The 21,923-nt window shown below is 43.5% G+C and overlaps 1 protein-coding gene across 1 annotated transcript in view; it reads right to left on the bottom strand.

The window, feature by feature from the left end:
* Positions 1-20,538, bottom strand: part of LOC140910082 (uncharacterized) — a 30,296-nt gene extending 9,758 nt beyond the window's left edge. Inside the window, exons 1-2 of the mRNA XM_073340270.2 lie at positions 19,956-20,538; positions 18,990-19,367 (exon numbers count right to left, since the gene is read on the bottom strand). Of these exons, the coding sequence (XP_073196371.2) occupies positions 18,990-19,367; positions 19,956-20,538 (961 nt within the window). The remainder of the gene's footprint in view (positions 1-18,989; positions 19,368-19,955) is intronic.
* Between the last annotated feature and the right edge of the window lie 1,385 nt (positions 20,539-21,923).

Below are 21,923 nucleotides of genomic sequence, written 5' to 3'. Positions count from 1 at the left end.
TGATCCTGAGAGATGTCCTGACCAGACTGGGCTTGAAACAGGGTTTCAGATGACTTAGCCACCTTGCCCTGGTTATGGCTAAATCCCAAACACCCTCTGGGATGTGACACTGGTTCATGCTCTTGCCTCTTCCTTTCCCCCATATCTCCTTTTCCTTCACCATCTTATTCCTTCTCTTTCCTATCCCTCTCCTTATTTCCTTCTGTCTAATAAGGCTCAGCTGGCCTAGACTGTATATTTTGCAACACTGTTGTAAGCCTGTGACAAGAAAGAGGCAGCTAAAAGCAATGCCCTAAAAAGCCCAATGCTGGTTCAAGTTTGCCAGGTCTGGGAGTGACTGATAAAACTGTGTGCCATGGCCGTGTTTTTTCAGCAGTGAGGTTACAAGTGAAAGTACACGTCTTTCTGTATATTCTATCTTTCCTGTTCTTTTCTCTCCTTTTTGTGTGTGTGCTTGTCTTGTTTTGGCTTCTAGGAAATGGGATCAAACTTTAACAATAACAGCTCCAGCCCATCTCAACTAATTTTCTTTTCCCCCAAAAGGAAGGTTATTATCATTTTTAATACCACCTAAAAGACTGTCAAACAAGATATTTTTTCTTCTAAAATCTCTTCACAATTTAAGGAGAAAGGAGAATAAAGGATATTATTAAAATGGAAGCCTTACCTAATATTTTATATTTCAAGTGCTCTGTTTTTTTTTCTTCTTTTCTGTATCTTTAATACAAGTTAAAAAGATGTTTCATGGTGTTTGCCACGGTACTGAGGAGGCTGAGGGCTCTGTACTTCAGAGTCCTTACCCTTGTAATATACAATTATGGAGTCATGTAAACGCCTTTTGTTCTCTGGGTCCATTTATTACAGCACAGTTAATACAATACCACATGCCTTTGTAAGCTGTACCAATGGTTGCTTCCCACCACTTATTTCCACTTTGAATTTTTCTGACTTTAACTTCCATCTATTGAACCTTGTTATACATTTGTCTTCCAGATGAAAGAACCCTCTAATATTATATAACTTTTCCCTTTTTAGACTATGATCAAGTCACCTCTTTGATAAACTAAATAGATTAACTAGCAAAAAACTACATTAACATAGAGTTGTGGTTCCCTAGGGGCAGGGGAGTAATATCTCGTTCCCCTTTCAGAATGTCAAGGTAATGAAAACTCAAAGTTGCGAAAACCAGGAAATACAGAGTTAAGATACACGTGGAAACAACCATAATACTGCTCCCCTGGAAGGGACAACAGCCACTGGGAATTATCTGCATTCCCTCCAGCTGCATTCACTGAATTGAATGTATTGATTGCAGTAGCTGTATTGAATAGTGGATTAATTAGTTCTAGCAGGTTTGAAGAGCTATGATTATGATGTGAGGCAATCTGGGGTGCTGTGGCCCTTTTGGGGATGTATACGAGCCCCTCTCCCTGACCTCTCTTTGTGTGATCAAAGGAAAGAGATGAATGTGTGCCTTGAGAGATTCAGTATCCCTCATTTCAGTGCTGCATTGTGCAGGTTGTATCACTAGCAGGACAGAGGGGTCTTCTTGTCATCAGGATAGTCAGCAGTTAGGTGGGAGATGAGTGTGGTCTGTGTGTTTAACGGAATATAGTGAAAGTACAGTATTAGATAGCACCATGTGCATAGGGATGAAGAGTTTGTAAAAGGGGTTGAAGAGGTTGTAAAATGTAGCAGAGGTGGTGTTCAATGCATGCAAAGGCAGAATGCAAGTATGTTTTGTGGGTGTGTTGGGGCATTGCTCAAAAAGAGCAGAGTATTCTAGGTTGCATTAGGGTGACCAGATATCCCGATTTTATAGGGACAGTCCCAATATTTGGGGCTTTTTTTATATGGGCTTCTAGCACCCCCCACCCCCTGTCCCAATTTTTCACACTTGCTATCTGGTCACCCTAGGGTACATGGGTGTGTAGCTGAACTTGGTGTTTCATTGTTTTCACAAATTTGAGTTTTGCTCACCATGACATTCTATAGAAGGGCACGAGATACCACTGGGCAACTGTAGCTCTGCATTAACAAAGTTTTTTGGCATTGGATTTCTTAGTTTTTTTAACAAAAAGAGAAATGGTGTTGGTAGCAGTTAGCAGTCATTTAGGCAGTTAGAAAAGGAGTACTTGTGGCACCTTAGAGACTAACCAATTTATTTGAGCATAAGCTTTTGTGAGCTACAGCTCATTTCATCGGATGCATACTGTGGAAAATACAGAAGATGTTTTTATACACACAAACCATGAAAAAATGGGTGTTTATCACTGCAAAAGGTTTTGTGGCCTCCCCTCCCCCACTCTCCTGCTGATAATAGCTTATCTAAAGTGATCACACTCCTTACAATGTGTATGATAATCAAGGTGGGCCATTTCCAGCACAAATCCAGGGCTTAACAAGAACTTCTGAGGAACAGCGGGGGGGGGGGGGGGGAGTATACCATGTACATTGGGCAAACTGGACAGTCTCTACGTAAAAGAATAAATGGACACAAATCAGATGTCAAGAATTATAACATTCAAAAACCAGTCGGAGAACACTTCAATCTCTCTGGTCACTCGATTTCTGATCTCAAAGTTACTATCCTTCGACAAAAAAAATTCGAAAACAGACTCCAACAAGAGACTGCTGAATTGGAATTAATTTGCAAATTGGATACAATTAATTTAGGCTTGAATAGAGACTGGGAATGGTTGAGACATTATAAAAAGTAACCTATTTCCCCTTGCTTATTCCTCCCCCCCCCCACTATTCCTCAGACGTTCTTGTTAAACCCTGGATTTGTACTGGAAATGGCCCACCTTGATTATCATATACATTGTAAGGAGAGTGATCACTTTAGATAAGCTATTACCAGCAAGGGGGGTGGGGAGAAAACCTTTTGTAGTGATAAACACCCATTTTTTCATGGTTTGTGTGTATAAAAACATCTTCTGTATTTTCCACAGTATGCATCCGATGAAGTGAGCTGTAGCTCACGAAAGCTTATGCTCAAATAAATTGGTTAGTCTCTAAGGTGCCACAAGTACTCCTTTTCTTTTTGCGAATACAGACTAACAGGGCTGTTACTCTGAAACCTGTCATTATGATTTAGGCAGTTGTAATTATTGTGTAGATGTGCAGCTCAGATGCTACTGATGGGTAAACTGAGGAATAGAGAGATCAAGTGACTTGGTCAAAGTCACCCCACAGACCAATGGCTGACCCAGGACTAGAGCCCAGTTTTCTAAGCCCCAGTCCACTGTTCACTCTACTAGACAACATAGTTGTTATGTGATACCTAAGTGACCCCTCTGTACACTTTTTTACAATGGAATTGGGATAACTCTGTTTTAAAATGTTTGGAATGTGTAGTTGCTAGCAGGACTGGTGAGAGAAATCTCAGACATGGGCTATGTCCCAAGAGCTTTACAGTCTTCTTACCTGGTGTTTATAGGAACTTTAAAAATGTGAGATAAGACCAATGACTGTCAAGCTCCTTTCCCCTGCAATTGCCTACAATATACAGCCCTCTTACCAGCTCACCTTTCCCTTCCCATCCCATTAGGCTATTAGCTTTTCAGAAGGTGTGTGCAAAAATAGTTGGTAGAACCTTTGGATGTAATAAAATACTAGGCTTTTGGGGGAGGGGAAGTGTTGTATCTTGGGAAATCCTTGGTCAAATGTCCCCACATTTGGCTCACTAAACCTACCCAGTGCCCCCATGAGGCAAACCAAATTTCAAGGCAATCTGAGTAACTGTAGATTTTAGAGCACTTAAGAGTCAAAGTTTAAACAGCAAGCTTGTCTAGACCTTGAAAAGAGTGGACCTGGTAGGCCATAACAACCACAGTGTCGAAAGGGGGACTTTTTAGGAAGGATAGAGGATGGAGGGAAAGGGCTTTACAGCCTAAGAGACTCGGAGAAGTGTGAAATGGCCCATTCATCTCGATGAGATATTCTCAGCTAAATGGGAACATCCCTCGGAGAGGAATACAGCTTGACACAATAGCTCTGAGATATGTGAACTGCTCCATTCATAGCAGTGGGTGTTCCCATCTCCTCTCCTCACTGCTGGAGAACCTGTGATATGCATCAAGTATGCCTGTTATCAGCTCCCACATGTGTCAGCAGTGGGTTTTCAGTGCATGCTCTTAATAGTTCTGTTCTCAGCTTCACTTCTCCAAATGGTGGCTCTCATGGGGGTGGAGAGGCAGCAAAAGGGGATAAGGGATGTGCACTCTGCCAAAGAACAAGTCCTCCAGAACCTGGTTTACAGGAGGAGGGGTCAGACACCTGTAGATGGGTGAGGCCTCCCAGATCCTGGTGCAAGGGAGGGGAATGTGAGGCTGTCAGGTGCCCCTGCTCCTATTCTCCCCTGGTCCCACTGTCACTCACCCTGCCCTCCTTCCAGTGTCCCATCCCCTCCCAGCCTCCACTCCTCCGCATCATCTGATCTGACCCACCCATCACCATTTATACCCCTCCCCATAATTGCCCTTCCCCTTGCTGCACCCCAGGCCTCTCTCCACCTATTCCCATCTACTCTTCCACCCGCTAATTACCCTTCCTTTCCAGCAAGCACTTGCATGTGCAATTTACTTTCATTTCAAAAATAGTTTCAGTGCCTTCTGAATAATCTACTGTACCCAGATTATATCCCCCTCCCCCTCCCAAAAAAAACACCCAAAACTTTTGACTGAAGCAGATTGTAGCCACATGTCTCCTTGTTTTTCTTTCCAATGTCTACTTAAGGCTGGATTTAAACTCTCAGTGGCTGGGTACTGGTGAAGGTTTGATAGCTGGAACAGGCATCCTTGAGCTATTCAGGTCCTGTAACGTATAGTTACCTTCTTTCTCTGCACACGTGCAGTGCAATCTATTTGGCATGTGACCCTTAGGACTGCTTGGTGCACACCTAACTGGAGAACCAGACTCTTTGGCTAATAACGTTGTCCTTTGATTCACCCAAAGGGCTAGTGGGTGGCCTGCACTTTATTGGGGTAACTTATGAGCATTTGAGACCCTGGAGTGATGATCTCAGCTCTGGATGATCTCTGTCTGTGTGCTCTGCTGTAATAGAACTTCTTTAGTGTCTCACTGTAAGGCAATGGTGGGCAATCTGCGGCCCACAAGCCACATGCAACCAGTCAGGGTAATCCTCTGGAGGGCCACCAGACCGTTTGTTTACATTTACATTTTCATGGCCGCCAGCAGCTCCCAGTGGCTGCAGTTTGCTGTTCCTGACCAATGGGGGCTGCGGGAAGCAGTGTGGGCCTGGCCGAGCATGGCGAACCATGCTGGGAGCTGCGGGCGGCCATGAAAACGTAAACAACTGGTCTGGCGGCCCATCCGCAGATTACCCTGATGGGCCACGTGCGGCCCATGGGCTGCAGGTTGCCCACCACTGCTGAAAGGCATGTTTTACAGGCTTACTTTTTGTTTGTTACAAAGGCAGAAAGTCTCATCTTGTGTAGTTAACAAAGTAATGAAAGATGGAACAAATACATGCAATGCATACTTTCTGCCTAGAGACACTCGTTAGGAAAACAACTGTATGCTCCCCTCTAGCTCTTTTCCCCGGTGATAATCCTCCTCCTCTCCTCCTCCCCCCGGCACAAATACATCCATACTCTGAGTTGTTCACCACATTTATTTCATAAATGTTAATGAGAGCATATTCAATTGATATTTCAATGTTAGTATGAAGGGCTCTTATGTGAAATCACTTGCATAATTAATGTTCAGGCATCACAATCAAATGGAAGAAAAATAAAGACATAGCTCACAAAACAAACATATCTGCAATTTACTGTATTGCTGCCAAGAAGGGTGAATTCAGAGAGAAAATCTGAGGCAGACAGGAGATCAAGCAGTACTCTGAAAGACCTATTCTACGTGGGGGCAAAAATAATGTGCTCATTAGCTACAATTGCTGCGCTAGACTGAGAATGCTCATAATGCTCTCAAGCTACAGCATGCTGATCCTTCCTCCATAGACCATAATGGGGTTGTTGAGCCACAAACCATTTCATTATCTTTAAACTCCAGTTCCTTGGAATGGAGCTCTGGGGAGGATGATGTCACAATTGTCTGTCACAAAGATTTATATTCTAAATTATTATTACTACAAGGTATGTATGATTCAACAGATTCTCTTTGCTAGAGTATACCGTCAAAACTGAACATTCCATGCTTGATTTATCTCTAACTGGAAGATTAAGGGATAAGAATCACCAGCTTGAGAGAAGTTATAAGACATCCACTTTTTTATCAGCATTTTTGTTTTAAAACCAGAGCAAAAATAGAGTTTGAAAACTTATTAGGGTTGACCTAGTCTGACTGTGTCTCCAAATTTAGAAGACAGACCTCACGCCTACAATTTATGGACCAAAGAAAATGTAACAGTCAGTTGTGTAATATTATTTATGAAGTTGTGTGGAACAAAATTAAAAGGAAGACTCTCTCTATGAAAGAGTTCCACATCTTTATTAAAGTCATTTACAATGAGAATGATTTTAGCTAACCCAAATGTAACACCATGCTGTTAGATGCTAGTAAATGTGATCAGTTGAAAGTAGGCATATACGTTCATTGAGAAGATTTATATAAAAAAAAGTTGTAGAAATTATATTGCTTGACAAAGAAATTTAATATATCCTGCCTCTAGGCGATGTAGAGATCATATCAGTCTTGCTTTATTTCCATGGTTTTTTATTGCTTCAGGCAATACTTCTTGCCCTGAGAAGAGATTTCCCAAAATAATTGGAATTCAGCCTAGAAATAGAGAATAACCATCTAGAAGTTGGGAAAAAGTAGTCTTTTGGTACCTAAAATGTTTTATTTTGTGTAGTTGTATACAGTACCTGTAAGGAATGAAGTAACTTCAATATATAGCTCAGTAAATACTCAACACAGTGCTTCAGAAAATCATTATTGAAAAATTAATTCAAATGGGCTTTGATGTGGGCCCTGTCACCTGGGCTGAAAAATGACTAAAGGAACATAAATAAAGGATAATATAAACAGCAATATTTTGAGGTGGGGGAGGTGTCTCATAGGGTGTTGCAGAGACTAGGGTTGGGCTAGTTTTATTTAAACACTTTATCCATGATCTCGAAGAGGTAGTGAACCACAAGTCAACTACTTTGTAGATTATATCAAATGTAGATGGGTTGTAATAATAGTGATGGTTAGCTAGTGATGGTCAGGACTTGGATTTCATGTTGTTACACTCTGCCTCTAGCAAGAGGTAGCCTTGCCCATGGTCCCTAACACAACCAACTTGTTATCCACTCAAGTGCTCTCTTCTGGTCTATGCCAGCCTTGTCTTTGTCTAGAAGGTTAACAATCGGTGAACCCCAGTCCCTGAGCCCATATAAATCCATGGTACGCCCACATCTTGAATACTGCTTCTCATAACACAAGAACTTATGTTACGTTCTTAACACAAGAACTAGGGGTCACCAAATGAAATTAATAGGCAGCAGGTTTAAAACAAACAAAAGGAAGTATTTCTTCACATAACGCACAGTCAGTCTGTGGAATTCATTGCTAGAGGATGTTGTGAAGGCCAAGACTATAACAGGGTTCAAAAAAGAGCCAGATAAGTTCATGGAGGATAGGTCCATCAATGGCTATTAGCCAGGATGAGCAGGGATGGTGTCCCTAGCCTCTGTTTGCCAGAAGCTGGGAATGGGCTACAGGGGATGGATCACTTGATGATTACTTGTTCTGTTCATTCCCTCTGGGACACCTGTGATTGGCGCTGTCGGAAGACAGCATACTGACTCAGTATGGCCGTTCTTATGTTATGTTCTTATGTCCCTGTGAAACATTCCCCTGTGCTATCCAGCCCCTGTCATTGGTTACTCACAGAAATCCCAGATCCTCTGTCCCCAAAGGAGCAACGCATGTAATAGTAATAGTAACATAATAGTTTTACCTGAAATCACTGCTCCTGTGTAACACACAGCACTTGCAATAAAAAAAGAATAGAGATTCAACTAGAGACAAGAGAGAGTGATGGAAACAAATGGTAACAACACTAAATAAATCATAAAACATGAACTAGGGTCTACACTTATTAATAGTTACCTTTCCTATCTAATAAATTAGGTTCCCCCTCAAAGTTCAATCTGTTTCAGAGCTGGCTGGCTTTACAAAAAAGAGACTCCAAGCTTTCTTGAAAACACCCCTGCTCTACAAGATGTTTCCTCAGTGAATGGACACAGGAGGTCTCTCCCCATCCTATGTTATACTGAAACAGACTTTTGTCTTTATTCAAAGACAGTGTGTCATAAATATAAAGGGAAGGGTAAACCCCTTTAAAATCCCTCCTGGCCAGAGGAAAAATCCTCTCACCTGTAAAGGGTTAAGAATCTAAAGGTAACCTCGCTGGCACCTGACCAAAATGACCAATGAGGAGACAAGATACTTTCAAAAGCTGGGAGGAGGGAGAGAAACAAAGGGTCTGTGTCTGTCTATATGCTGCTTTGCTGGGGATAGACCAGGAATGGAGTCTTAGAACTTTAGTAAGTAATCTAGCTAGGTATGTGTTAGATTATAATTTCTTTAAATGGCTGAGAAAAGAATTGTGCTGAATAGAATGACTATTTCTGTCTGTGTGTCTTTTTTGTAACTTAAGGTTTTGCCTAGAGGGATTCTCTATGTTTTGAATCTAATTACCCTGTAAGGTACCTACCATCCTGATTTTACAGAGGTGATTCCTTTACTTCTATCTACTTCTATTTGTATTAAAAGTCTTCTTGTAAGAAAACTGAATGCTTTTTCATTGTTCTCAGATCCAAGGGTTTGGGTCTGTGGTCACCTATGCAAATTTGTGAGGATTTTTACCAAACCTTTCCCAGGAAGTGGGGTGCAAGGGTTGGGAGGATTTTGCGGGGTAAGACGTGTCCAAACTATGTTTCCCAGTAAACCCAGTTAGAGTTTGGTGGTGACAGTGGATATTCCAAGGACAAAGGATAAAATTAATTTGTACCTTGGGGAAGTTTTAACCTAAGCTGGTAAAAGTAAGCTTAGAAGGTTTTCATGCAGGTCCCCACATCTGTACCCTAGAGTTCAGAGTGGGGGAGGAACCTTGACACAGTGTGATCCCCTGTCTGTTGTAATGTTCCTTTTTTATCTCCAAATGGTTTTGATTGTTTGCAGTTGACTCTGATGGTTTTCCAATGATAGCACAGGATGGAGCAGAGCTAGACAACTAAGCCTTAAATTAGATCACTAGCTAACCAGGGTAGGGTGACAATTGCCACCTGCTTGAATGGGCCATCACCAAGACACATTATTGACTGGTGACTAACTTTTACTCCAAGACCATAAAGCATACTTTCAATATAGTTATATTATTGCTTAAATATTACCCATACATACATCTTGCAATGTTTATGAATTTTGACAAGTTACAAGCTTTCTGTAGATACCTTACATGTTACCCTTTATGGATAAATAACCTGCAAGACATGTGTTTGGTGTAGTGAGGTTGTCAGGTCTGAAATAAGAGCTGTTTGCAAAGAACGGGGGACCCTTTGTCACAGTCACCAGTGAGGATTGTGCAATGCCCAAAGGTAATTCATTGCCAGAAGATATCAGTGAGGCCAAAGGTTCAGTAGGATTCCAGAAAAGACTGAAGATGTATTGGATAATGAGAACATCCATAATTACATGAACAGGATTGGGAGAAAAAGTATAAAAGGGATAGAATAAACTCTCATGTTTCAGCCACGAGTCAGCCACTGACTTACAGATTTTAGGAAGAAATTTCCTCTGTGTGGCAGTTTGGGGGTGTATCTGTGTCAAATTGTGAGAAATTCTATTTTTTTGTGTTGTGCTTGTCACTGTAAATTTCATTGTGGCTCAGACATCCCTTTTGTAGAAGGGGCTTGACACCTAGTGGACAATTTATGTCTGACAAAGTGGTAGAACCATCAAGGGCCATAGACAACTCCACCTTACTGGAACAGCAGGGCCATTGACTTTGAATGGGTCTCTGCACAGACACTGATGGGGGCTGCAGCCTGGACCTTCCTTCAGTGAAGGACACAGGGAAACAGTGGACAGAGTCATCTTTAAAAGGGGTACTTCTCTAAGCAAGGAAGGCCAACCAATGCCAGAAGAAAGATGATCAGGCCAGAAGGCCAGAAGAACTGCCTGGCCTCAGGACTCAGACCAAACCCAGTACTCACAGGGGTGGTAAAATCAGACCAGTGGGGTTGCATTCAAGAATTCAATTTTTTCCATAGATCTGTAACTCTCTTATGTTTTTTTAAGAGTAAAGTGTTTGCAAATAAGCAATACCTTTGCTAAACCTGTGCTTACTATTTTACTGCCATGTTATCCCTGAAGGGTGTACCTAGGAAATCAGAGCTCATTCAAGCAAGTGGACTCTGGGGGGAAAGTGCCTTAGCACATGGGGGCTCAGGAGGGCCAAGACACTGGTTCCAGGGTCTAGGGAGACAGGCTGCTGAGTCCCACTGACCAAGTAGGGAGTGATCATATCCAACATGGCTATTCCTATGCATGTAAATTGGTTTAAAATATGGGCAGGAAATAACAAAACAAGATAAAAATGCAAACTGATACATAAAAAAACAAATATTTAACAGGAGGGAATCACCTAAATAAGCATCACAGTGTGGCCTTGATCATTTAAACTTAAAGGTCCATAATTCTGTTTTCAAAAATAGAGTAATGAATTCCATATAAATCACACTGAAAAGCAGTTCAGTTGTCCAAAACCTCAATTATGCAAATATATTCAAAATCCATCAGACATTCTGACATTCAGAAAGACAAGGTTGCATTGTATTGCCAAACAGTGAATGGCTATGAGAAAACCAAAAACATATAGAACCATAGAAGGGAGACTGGCACTTTTTATGAGGACAATGTAATGTTAATGGGAGCTCAGCCATTGTGAGATGTAAAGTTTAGTGTTAAACTTACTGGGTCAGATCCTCAACTGGTGGAAATAGGCATAGCTTTATTGAAATCAATGGAGTGGCTTCCATTTACAGTAACTGATGATTGGCCCACTTTGGGATATTTTCCTGCACTTCTAATGCTTTCAGAGTAAAGACTACACTGCTTGAACCCTCAATACCCCAGGTGAATATGATAAAATCATTTATCATAAGCTAATTGCAAGCTTTTAGTTCTATTTCAGTCTTAGAAAACTTAATGTAGTAGTTTCTAACCTGTGGCACAGAAGGTACGGAATAATGCTACTTAGCAAAACCACCTCAAGGCCATAACGCCACTCCAGTGACAAGCTATGTTCAGGTATTAGCAAATGTAAGATGGCTCCCAAGTGGGGACTGTGAATATGATGTGCTAGTGGCATGTGTCACACTGGCTCAGGTGGCCGCATGTCAGGACTTGGCACCTGGATTTGATTGCCATTTTCAGTTCTGTAGGTGAGATTTCTATCTGCAATCTGTTTTGACAGGCAAATTGCCATTGGTGGTATGTATGCGCAATTTTCCTCTGACTTCAGAAATGCTATAATTTGGGGCAATTACTTTTAGGGAGGTGCATTTTCCAGTCTCCCAGTATATAACATAATATATGCAATTATCAGAAGCTTGAGAAAGAATTCCTCTCTTTGCTATCCATGCTGCATTGCTGATACCAAACCACTTGCAGTGTTCAAATGGTAAGAAACAAATTTAGTTTGGCCCAATAGGTGTATAATAGACTGATTCAATCTTGCAACTTAATTAATACTGAGCTAGGCATAAGACGTACAAAATTTAATTTACTCACAGAGTTCTATGGAACACAGGATTCCTAATTATTTTTTGTTTTAGTGAAAATATTGAACCATATTGCTGCCAGTACAGGCCTGCTGTGTTCATTTATTTTGTACAGCTGAAATCTCAAGAACAGGAACATGGCTATTTACCAAAGTGAAAAGCCCAGATTTCTAACTGTAGGCCTAGTTTTATGGAAAGCAATGGGAAAACTCCCATTGATTTCAATGAGTATACATAAGAACAGCCATACTGGGTCAGACAAATCTAGCCCAGTATCCTGTCTTCTGACAGTGGCTAATAATGCTATTTCAGTCTTAGTATATTACATAAGCATAGAAGAGCCTAGTGTGTATAACTTAATTTAGTTTGGGTTTGATTTTCTGTGTGACGCTTCATTTTTTCTTTCGATTTCCCAATTTTTAAGGTTCAAAAATATACCATTAAAATACAGATTAAATTGAGGCAGAAGTGATATGGTTCTGCTTTATTGGGAACCAGGATTCAAGGAGTGTCCATAGAAGGTCCACACCCCTGTATACTGAAGAACATACCTATGGAGGGGTTTCCTGTCCCACCCCTGACCCCTGGCATGGAGGATGGATTTGGGTGAAAACCAGAGGAAGGATCTACTGGCACACAAATCAATAGAACATTCCCTTGTGTAGGGGATGAGGTGGATCAATCACTAGAGTGTACTGGCCTAAGATTGCTGCAGTGGCCATAGCTTACAAGTTGCAGGGAGGATTGCATTTATTTGTGTTGTGAACGGGGCAGGGTTTCCCTGTGTGTTTGTCATAATAGGGCTTGAAATTAACATATTCAATTAAAATTATGAATATTTTGTTTACTTCCTTTCTAGCATAATCTTTAAGCACAGTTTTAAGAATAGGGACTGTTAGTCCATGTCTAGTGAAAAACCAGAAAGAGTGAGCACAGGACATGGATGTTTCTAATGCAAAACCTCTAAATGTCCATCTTGTATTTATTTCTCTGCGAACAGTGCTGACATTTTTTTTACTGAAATAGCTATAACTCACCACCAGATTGTCACTAACTTGTTGCACACATCTTTTAACATGTATATGTACCTCTCAGGAGGGTCAGTGAAGAGATGCAGGAAATGGTGCCTTCAGTTTACTCTTGAGACACAGCTTTCTGTCATCACCTTGCTTTTCCCAATTTGTCTACTGATGTGAATTATTCTCTCACTTGCAAGATTCAGGCCTGATTGAGGGGCTAGCCGGTTGAAGCCTAACCTGGGTAAAAATAAGAGAAGGTGACTGCAACAACGAGAAGAAATGGTGAAAATTGTATCAGACTCTTTGTGGAAATGCAGCTGATGTTATTACTCAGATTTGCAATCAGGAGTTAGTTTTAGTTTCTTGACCTCTCCAGGATTTTCCGGTCTCATCTGTGTGCAAGAATGTTTCTTTTAAATCTGTGCTTGGTGAATAGGGTTCAATGTGTTGTCTTGGAAGTGGCCATTGCTTCAGTTATTCATGCTCTTGTCACTTGAAATTAAAATAAAGTTCTGCATGGGGCAGACCACTCAGAAAATTAAACAAATGCAAAATGTAGCAACCTCCTTAGTTCTTCAGACAGAGAGCACTTTACATTGGCATTATGAAGTCTTCATTAGCTTCCAAATAGTTTCTAGGTGAAATTTAAGATGTAGTTTTTTACATATAAACGTCAAAGTGGTTTGGGAACTGGCCAGCTGTCTCCCAGTGTGATACTGTACCATGGCAGCTGTGAACAGTGGGAGAGCTCAAGCTAACACCCACCCATTTTAAACTGGTGGCTATGAAAACAGAATATTTCTATGAAAGTCAAGTTCTGAAATTCACTTTGGTCTGATAGAATTCAGATTTGTTGATCTTAAGGGAACATCACACGGCTTATCTATTTTCTCAGGCCAAGGGTTATCAGGCAAGTGCCCTGACCACCAAGCTATAGAGAGAGTCTGTCTCTTTCTCTGATCCAGTGCATATTTCATTATTTATACAAAGTGGAACAGCTCCAACAGAAGAGAATGACTCTTTCTATAGCCCTGGTGGTTAGGGCACTCATGTGAGAGACTCAGGTTTATGTGCCTCCTCTGAATCCGACAGACCAGAGAATTGAACCTAGGTTTCCCACATGAATGCCCTAACCCTCCACACCCCCCCCCCCATGTCTTTTCATGAAAAATTTTGAAAGGTCTCCATTTAGTTCCACATTGGAATGAAAACAAATTGCAGAATCTCAAAATTTTTCATGAAATGGGAATGTTGCTTTCTGACTAGCCTTACTCCTAAGTGACTTTGGAACTTTTGAAATTTTTGTCACTAAAAAAATTTAGGCCCCTCTTTAAGTAACCTGACAAGCACTCAGCTGCTCCCATTAACTTCAAGGAGTAGCTGAGATAAGGATGCTATGATTAGAACCTCTTATTCTAGACCTGATGCTCAGAGCTCTCTGCCCATCTCCTCAGACTTCTGTCTGACTCACTAGCACTTCTGGCAGCCATAAAAAAATATCAGGTACAGTACCTCTGGGAAAAAACTACCTAATTTTAAGGGTCTTTTTCAATATTCTCTGAATGTTCTTTACCTCAGTTATTCTCCCAAAGAACTATGAGACAAATCCTCCTTCTCCCCTTCAGCTTCACCAAAGAAAATAGGCTATTTTCTTTATGATCCTCTTCTTTTAGTTCCTCCACTTCCTTCAGTTGATTCTCCATTGCTTTGAACCTATGGGAGCCACTGACTGCTGTGCAGAGTGGGTATACAATGCTACCGTTCTTATTTGATAGTGCTTTAACAGCCACTGTGCACTTTCTTTGCACTTGTCTAAAGGACTGCACAAGGTTCAAGACAATGGAGAATCAGGTTGACTATTTTGTTTGTTTCAGAGTGGTAGCCGTGATAGTGTGTATCAGCAAAAACAGTGAGGAGTACTTGTGGCACCTTAGAGACTAACAAATTTATCCACAAAAGCTTATGCCCCAATAAATTTGTTAGTCTCTAAGGTGCCACAAGTACTCCTCGTTGTTTTGTTTGTGTGGGTTCTTCTCCTGTGTGCTTTGGTATAACAGATATTGTCAATGAGATAATTGCAGTATCCACAGCACTGCCAGTTATTTGATAATCCTATTGGCTATTGACTGCTGCACTTTCAATTTTTTGTACATAAAAGTTCAGCTACTTCTAAATTACCTGATTGCTCAGAATTTATCAAGTCTTCCTGAATAACCAGTCAATCAACACATCTCATATCAAATTGACGTGAAAACTCAGTGAATGACAATATACTGCAGTTCAAATGTGTTAAAATGACTTTGTTCACTAAGTAAAGTCACCAAGGGTATGTCTACACTACGAAATTAGGTCGAATTTATAGAAGTCGTTTTTTTAGAAATCGGTTTTATATATTCGAGTGTGTGTGTCCCCACAGAAAATGCTCTAAGTGCATTAAGTGCATTAACTCGGCGGAGCGCTTCCACAGTACCGAGGCAAGCGTCGACTTCTGGAGCGTTGCACTGTGGGTAGCTATCCCACAGTTCCCGCAGTCTCCGCTGCCCATTGGAATTCTGGGTCGAGATCCCAATGCCTGATGGGGCTAAAACATTGTCGCGGGTGGTTCTGGGTACATATCGTCAGGCCCCCGTTCCCTCCCTCCCCCCGTGAAAGCAAGGGCAGACAATCATTTTGCGCCTTTTTTCCTGAGTTACCTGTGCAGACGCCATACCACGGCAAGCATGGAGCCCGCTCAGGTAACCGTCACCCTATGTCTCCTGGGTGCTGGCAGACGCGGTACGGCATTGCTACACAGTAGCAGCAACCCCTTGCCTTGTGGCAGCAGACGGTACAGTACGACTGGTAGCCGTCATCGTCATGTCTGAGGTGCTCCTGGTCGCCTCTGTGAGGTCGATCAGGAGCGCCTGGGCAGACATGGGCGCAGGGACTAAATTTGGAGTGACTTGAGCAGGTCATTCTCTTTAGTCCTGCAGTCAGTCCTATTGAACCGTCTTATGGTGAGCGGGCAGGCGATACGGACTGATAGCAGTCGTACTGTACCATCTTCTGCCGAGCAGCCATGAGATGTGGATGGCATGCAGTCCTTCTGCACCATCTGCTGCCAGCCAAAGATGTAAAAGATAGATGGAGTGGATCAAAACAAGAAATAGACCAGATTTGTTTTGTACTCATTTGCTTCCCCCCCTCCCCTGTCTAGGGGACTCATTCTTCTAGATCACACTGCAGTCACTTACAGAGAAGGTGCAGCGAGGTAAATCTAGCCATGTATCAATCAGAGGCCAGGCTAACCTTCTTGTTCCAATAAGGACAATAACTTAGGTGCACCATTTCTTATTGGAACCCTCCATGAAGTCCTGCCTGAAATACTCCTTGATGTAAAGCCACCCCCTTTGTTGATTTTAGCTCCCTGAAGCCAACCCTGTAAGCGCCCCTCCCAGCATCAGAGCAATGGCAAACAATCGGGCATCTGAGAGTGCTGTCCAGAGCAGTCACAATGGAGCACTCTGATGGGGCTAAAACATTGTCGCGGGTGGTTCTGGGTACGTGTCGTCAGGCCCCCGTTCCCTCCCTCCCTCCGTGAAAGCAAGGGCAGACAATCATTTCGCACCTTTTTTCCTGAGTTACCTGTGCAGATGCCATACCACGGCAAGCATGGAGCCAGCTCAGGTAACCGTCACCCTATGTCTCCTGGGTGCTGGCAGACGCGGTACGGCTTTGCTGCACAGTAGCAGCAACCCATTGCCTTCTGGCAGCAGACGGTGCAATACGATTGGTAGTCGTCCTCGTCGTGTCCGAGGTGCTCCTGGCCACGTCGGCTGGGAGCGCCTGGGCAGACATGGGCGCAGGGACTAAATTTGGAGTGACTTGACCAGGTCATTCTCTTTAGTCCTGCAGTCCTATTGAACCGTCTTATGGTGAGCGGGCAGGCGATACGGACTGCTAGCAGTCGTACTGTACCATCTTCTGCCAGGCAGGCAAGAGATGAGGATTGCTAGCAGTCGTATTGTACCATCTTATGCCAGGCAGGCAAGAGATGAAGATGGCTAGCAGTCGTACTGTACCATCTTCTGCCGAGCAGCCATGAGATGTGGATGGCATGCAGTCCTTCTGCACCATCTGCTGCCAGCCAAAGATGTAAAAGATAGATGGAGTGGGTCAGAACAAGAAATAGACCAGATTTGTTTTGTACTCATTTGCCTCCTCCCCTGTCTAGATCACACTGCAGTCACTCACAGAGAAGGTGCAGTGAGGTAAATCTAGCCATGTATCAATCAGAGGCCAGGCTAACCTCCTTGTTCCAATAACAACGATAACTTAGGTGCACCATTTCTTATTGGAACCCTCCGTGCAATCCTGCCTGAAATACTCCTTGATGTACAGGCACACCCTTTGTTGATTTTAGCTCCCTGAAGCCAACCCTGTAAGCCGTGTCGTCGGTCGCCCCTCCCTCCGTCAGAGCAACGGCAGACAATCGTTCCGCGCCTTTTTTCTGTGCGGACGCCATACCAAGGCAAGCATGGAGGCCGCTCAGCTCACTTTGGCAATTAGGAGCACATTAACCACCACACGCATTATCCAGCAGTATATGCAGTACCAGAACATGGCAACACGATACCGGGCGAGGAGGCGACGTCAGCGCGGTCCCGTGAGTGATCAGGACATGGACACAGATTTCTCTGAAAGCATGGGCTCTGACAATGCATGCATCATGGTGCTAATGGGGCAGGTTCATGCTGTGGAATGCCGATTCTGGGCTTGGGAAACAAGCACAGACTGGTGGGACCGCATAGTGTTGCAGGTCTGGGACGATTCCCAGTGGCTGCAAAACTTTCACATGCGTAGGGGCACTTTCATGGAACTTTGTGACTTGCTTTCCCCTGCCCTAAAGCGCATGAATACCAAGATGAGAGCAGCCCTCACAGTTGAGAAGCGAGTGGCGATAGCCCTGTGGAAGCTTGCAACGCCAGACAGCTACCGGTCAGTTGGGAATCAATTTGGAGTGGGCAAATCTACTGTGGGGGCTGCTGTGATGCAAGTAGCCCACGCAATCAAAGATCTGCTGATATCAAGGGTAGTGACCCTGGGAAATGTGCAGGTCATAGTGGATGGCTTTGCTGCAATGGGATTCCCTAACTATGGTGGGGCTATAGACGGAACCCATATCCCTATCTTGGCACCGGAGCACCAAGCTGCCGAGTACATAAACCGCAAGGGGTACTTTTCGATAGTGCTGCAAGCTCTGGTGGATCACAAGGGACGTTTCACCAACATCAACGTGGGATGGCCGGGAAAGGTGCATGACGCTCGCATCTTCAGGAACTCTGGTCTGTTTCAAAAGCTGCAGGAAGGGACTTTATTCCCAGACCAGAAAATAACTGTTGGGGATGTTGAAATGCCTATTGTTATCCTTGGGGACCCAGCCTACCCCTTAATGCCATGGCTCATGAAGCCGTACACAGGCAGCCTGGACAGTAGTCAGGAGCTGTTCAACTACAGGCTGAGCAAGTGCAGAATGGTGGTAGATTGTGCATTTGGACGTTTAAAGGCGCACTGGCGCAGTTTACTGACTCGCTTAGACCTCAGCGAAACCAATATTCCCACTGTTATTACTGCTTGCTGTGTGCTCCACAATATCTGTGAGAGTAAGGGGGAGACGTTTATGGCGGGGTGGGAGGTTGAGGCAAATCGCCCAGCTGCTGGTTACGCGCAGCCAGACACTAGGGCGGTTAGAAGAGCACAGGAGGGCGCGGTACGCATCAGAGAAGCTTTGAAAACCAGTTTCATGACTGGCCAGGCTACGGTGTGAAAGTTCTGTTTGTTTCTCCTTGATGAAACCCCCCGCCCCTTGGTTCACTCTACTTCCCTGTAAGCTAACCACCCTCCCCTCCTCCCTTTAATCATTGCTTGCAGAGGCAATAAAGTCATTGCTGCTTCACAGTCATGCATTCGTTATTCATTCATCACACAAATAGGGAGATGACTACCAAGGTATCCCAGGAGGGGTGGTGGAGGAGGGAAGGAAAATGCCACACAGCACTTTAAGCACAGCACTTTAAAAGTTTACAACTTTAAAATTTATTGAATGACAGCCTTCTTTTTTTTGGGCAATCCTCTGTGGTGGAGTGGCTGGTTGGCCAGAGGCCCCCCCACTGCGTTCTTGGGCGTCTGGGTGTGGAGACTATGGAACTTGGGGAGGAGGGCGGTTGGTTACAGAGGGGCAGCAGTGGCAGTCTGTGCTCCAGCTGCCTTTGCTGCAACTCAACCATACACTGGAGCATACTGGTTTGGTCCTGCAGCAGCCTCAGCATTGAATCCTGCCTCCTCTCATCACGCTGCCGCCACATTTGAGCTTCAGCCCTGTCTTCAGCCCGCCACTTACTCTCTTCAGCCCTCCACCTCTCCTCCCGGTCATTTTGTGCTTTCCTGCACTCTGACATTATTTGCCTCCACGCATTCGTCTGTGCTCTGTCAGTGTGGGAGGATAGCATGAGCTCGGAGAACATTTCATCGCGAGTGCGTTTTTTTTTCTTTCTAACCTTCACTAGCCTCTGGGAAGGAGAAGATCCTGTGATCATTGAAACACATGCAGCTGGTGGAGAAAAAAAAAGGGACAACGGTATTTAAAAAGACACATTTTATAAAACAGTCGCTACACTCTTTCAGGGTAAACTTTGCTGTTAACATTACATACATAGCACATGTGCTTTCGTTACAAGGTCGCATTTTGCCTCCTCCCACCGCGTGACTACCCCCTCAACCTTCCCCCCTCCCTGTGGCTAACAGCGGGGAACATTTCTGTTTAGCCACAGGCAAACAGCCCAGCAGGAATGGGCTCCTCTGAGTGTCCCCTGAAGAAAAGCACTCTATTTCAACCAGGTGACCATGAATTATATCTCACTCTCCTGAGGATAACACAGAGAGATAAAGAACGGATTTTGGTTGAATGCCAGCAAACATACACTGCAATGCTTTGTTCTACAGTGATTCCCGAGTACGTGTTACTGGCCTGGAGTGGTAAAGTGTCCTACCATGAAGGATGCAATAAGGCTGCCCTCCCCAGAAACCTTTTGCAAAGGCTTTAGGACTACATCTAGGAGAACCGCAAATGCCAGGGCAAAGTAATCCTTTCACATGCTTGCTTTTAAACCATGTATAGCATTTTAAAAGGTACACTCACCAGAGGTCCCTTCTCCGCCTGCTGGGTCCAGGAGGCAGCCTTGGGTGGGTTCGGGGGGTACTGGCTCCAGGTCTAGGGTGAGAAACAGTTCCTGGCTGTCGGGAAAACCGGTTTCTCCGCTTGCTTGCTGTGAGCTATCTACAACCTCCTCCTCCTCCTCATCTTCTTCGTCCCCAAAACCTACTTCCGTACTGCCTCCATCTCCATTGAAGGAGTCAAACAACATGGCTGGGGTAGTGGTGGCTGAACCCCCTAAAATGGCATGCAGCTCATCATAGAAGCGGCATGTTTGGGGCTCTGACCCAGAGTGGCTGTTCGCCTCTCTGGTTTTCTGGTAGGCTTGCCTCAGCTCCTTCAGTTTCACGCGGCACTGCTTCGGGTCCCTGTTATGGCCTCTGTCCTTCATGCCCTGGGAGATTTTGACAAAGGTTTTGGCATTTCGAAAACTGAAACGGAGTTCTGATAGCACGGATTCCTCTCCCCAAACAGCGATCAGATCCCGTACCTCCCGTTCGGTCCATGCTGGAGCTCTTTTGCGATTCTGGGACTCCATCATGGTCACCTGTGCTGATGAGCTCTGCATGGTCACCTGCAGCTTGCCACGCTGGCCAAACAGGAAATGAGATTCAAAAGTTCGCGGTTCTTTTCCTGTCTACCTGGCCAGTGCATCTGAGTTGAGAGTGCTGTCCAGAGCGGTCAGAATGGAGCACTCTGGGATAGCTCCCGGAGGCCAATACCATCGAACTGTGTCCACAGTACCCCAAATTCGAGCCGCCAACGTCGATTTAAGCGCTAATCCACTTGTCAGGGGTGGAGTAAGGAAATCGATTTTAAGAGCCCTTTAAGTCGAAATAAAGGGCTTCATTGTGTGGACGGGTGCAGGTTTAAATCGATTTAACGCTGCTAAATTCGACCTAAAGTCCTAGTGTAGACCAGGGCCAAGAGATGTAACAGTGTGAAGATAAAAGCCACATCATTCCCATTAAGTTCAGTGGAAAACTTCTGTGTTGTGTTCTCACCCCACAGGGTGCGTCCCATTTCAGGACCTTACATAGTACAAAGAAAAATAAAGAATTTAGTCATGAAGATGATGAAAGTGTCACATACCATTGCCTGGAGTACTAAAATATTAACCAGGCCTGCAAAGGGGTACTAATAGTTGTGTGGAGAGATGATTGCGAAATATTTTTAATGAAGGGAAAAAAGCATGTGATCAAAGTCTGATTTAGCTCTTCAGTTTTCTGTTATTATCCCCTTCTTATTTTGCTTTAAATTCTTTTGTCTGTTTCGCATTCCATGAGACATTATCTTTACTTGTAGAAAAGAAATGAATTGTTTCAGTAGCTTCGATAGCAGAAGGTAAAGGCAGTTTATTTAAATTTAGTGAAGTTGTCATTCTACTGCTTCTTTGTTCATCTACAGATGTAAAGGCAATTTGGCTTCCATCCAGGGAGATATAAGTACTTCTTGGTATGTAATCTTCCAACACTCTAAAAATCAAATTTTGGTTTAATAACCTCTGATAAGTAATCAATAGCATTTAATGTGACTTGTCTAAGGTCTTTATTGTTTCTAATGGCGGATCATTCTCAAACTACTTTGATGTGGGCACTGTGAAGAACAAGCTACATTTTGGAGAGATAGGAGTTAAAGATACGTGAGAAATGATCATGGATTATCTGAAAAACTATCTCTAATTGCTTGTTCTCCAGATAAATGAAAGTTCTAGGAAATTATGGTACAAAGAAAAATAAAGGTCATCCAACAAGTGAAACTGTCACATACCATTGCCCACAGTACTAAAATATTAACCATGCCTGTCAGGGGTACTTCTGTTGTCTGCTAATAAATCATTGTGATAAGTGAATGTGGTGAAATATTGCTGTAAAAAAGAAAGGTCCCAATTTTTGAAGCATGATGTTGCTCTCTTTCAATCTAATTTTTTATCCCTTTCCTATTTTGTTTTCA

Source organism: Lepidochelys kempii, chromosome 1 (assembly GCF_965140285.1).
Source record: "Lepidochelys kempii isolate rLepKem1 chromosome 1, rLepKem1.hap1, whole genome shotgun sequence".
NCBI classification, from domain to species: domain Eukaryota; kingdom Metazoa; phylum Chordata; order Testudines; family Cheloniidae; genus Lepidochelys; species Lepidochelys kempii.
This window is presented reverse-complemented; position numbering and strand designations above follow the sequence as displayed.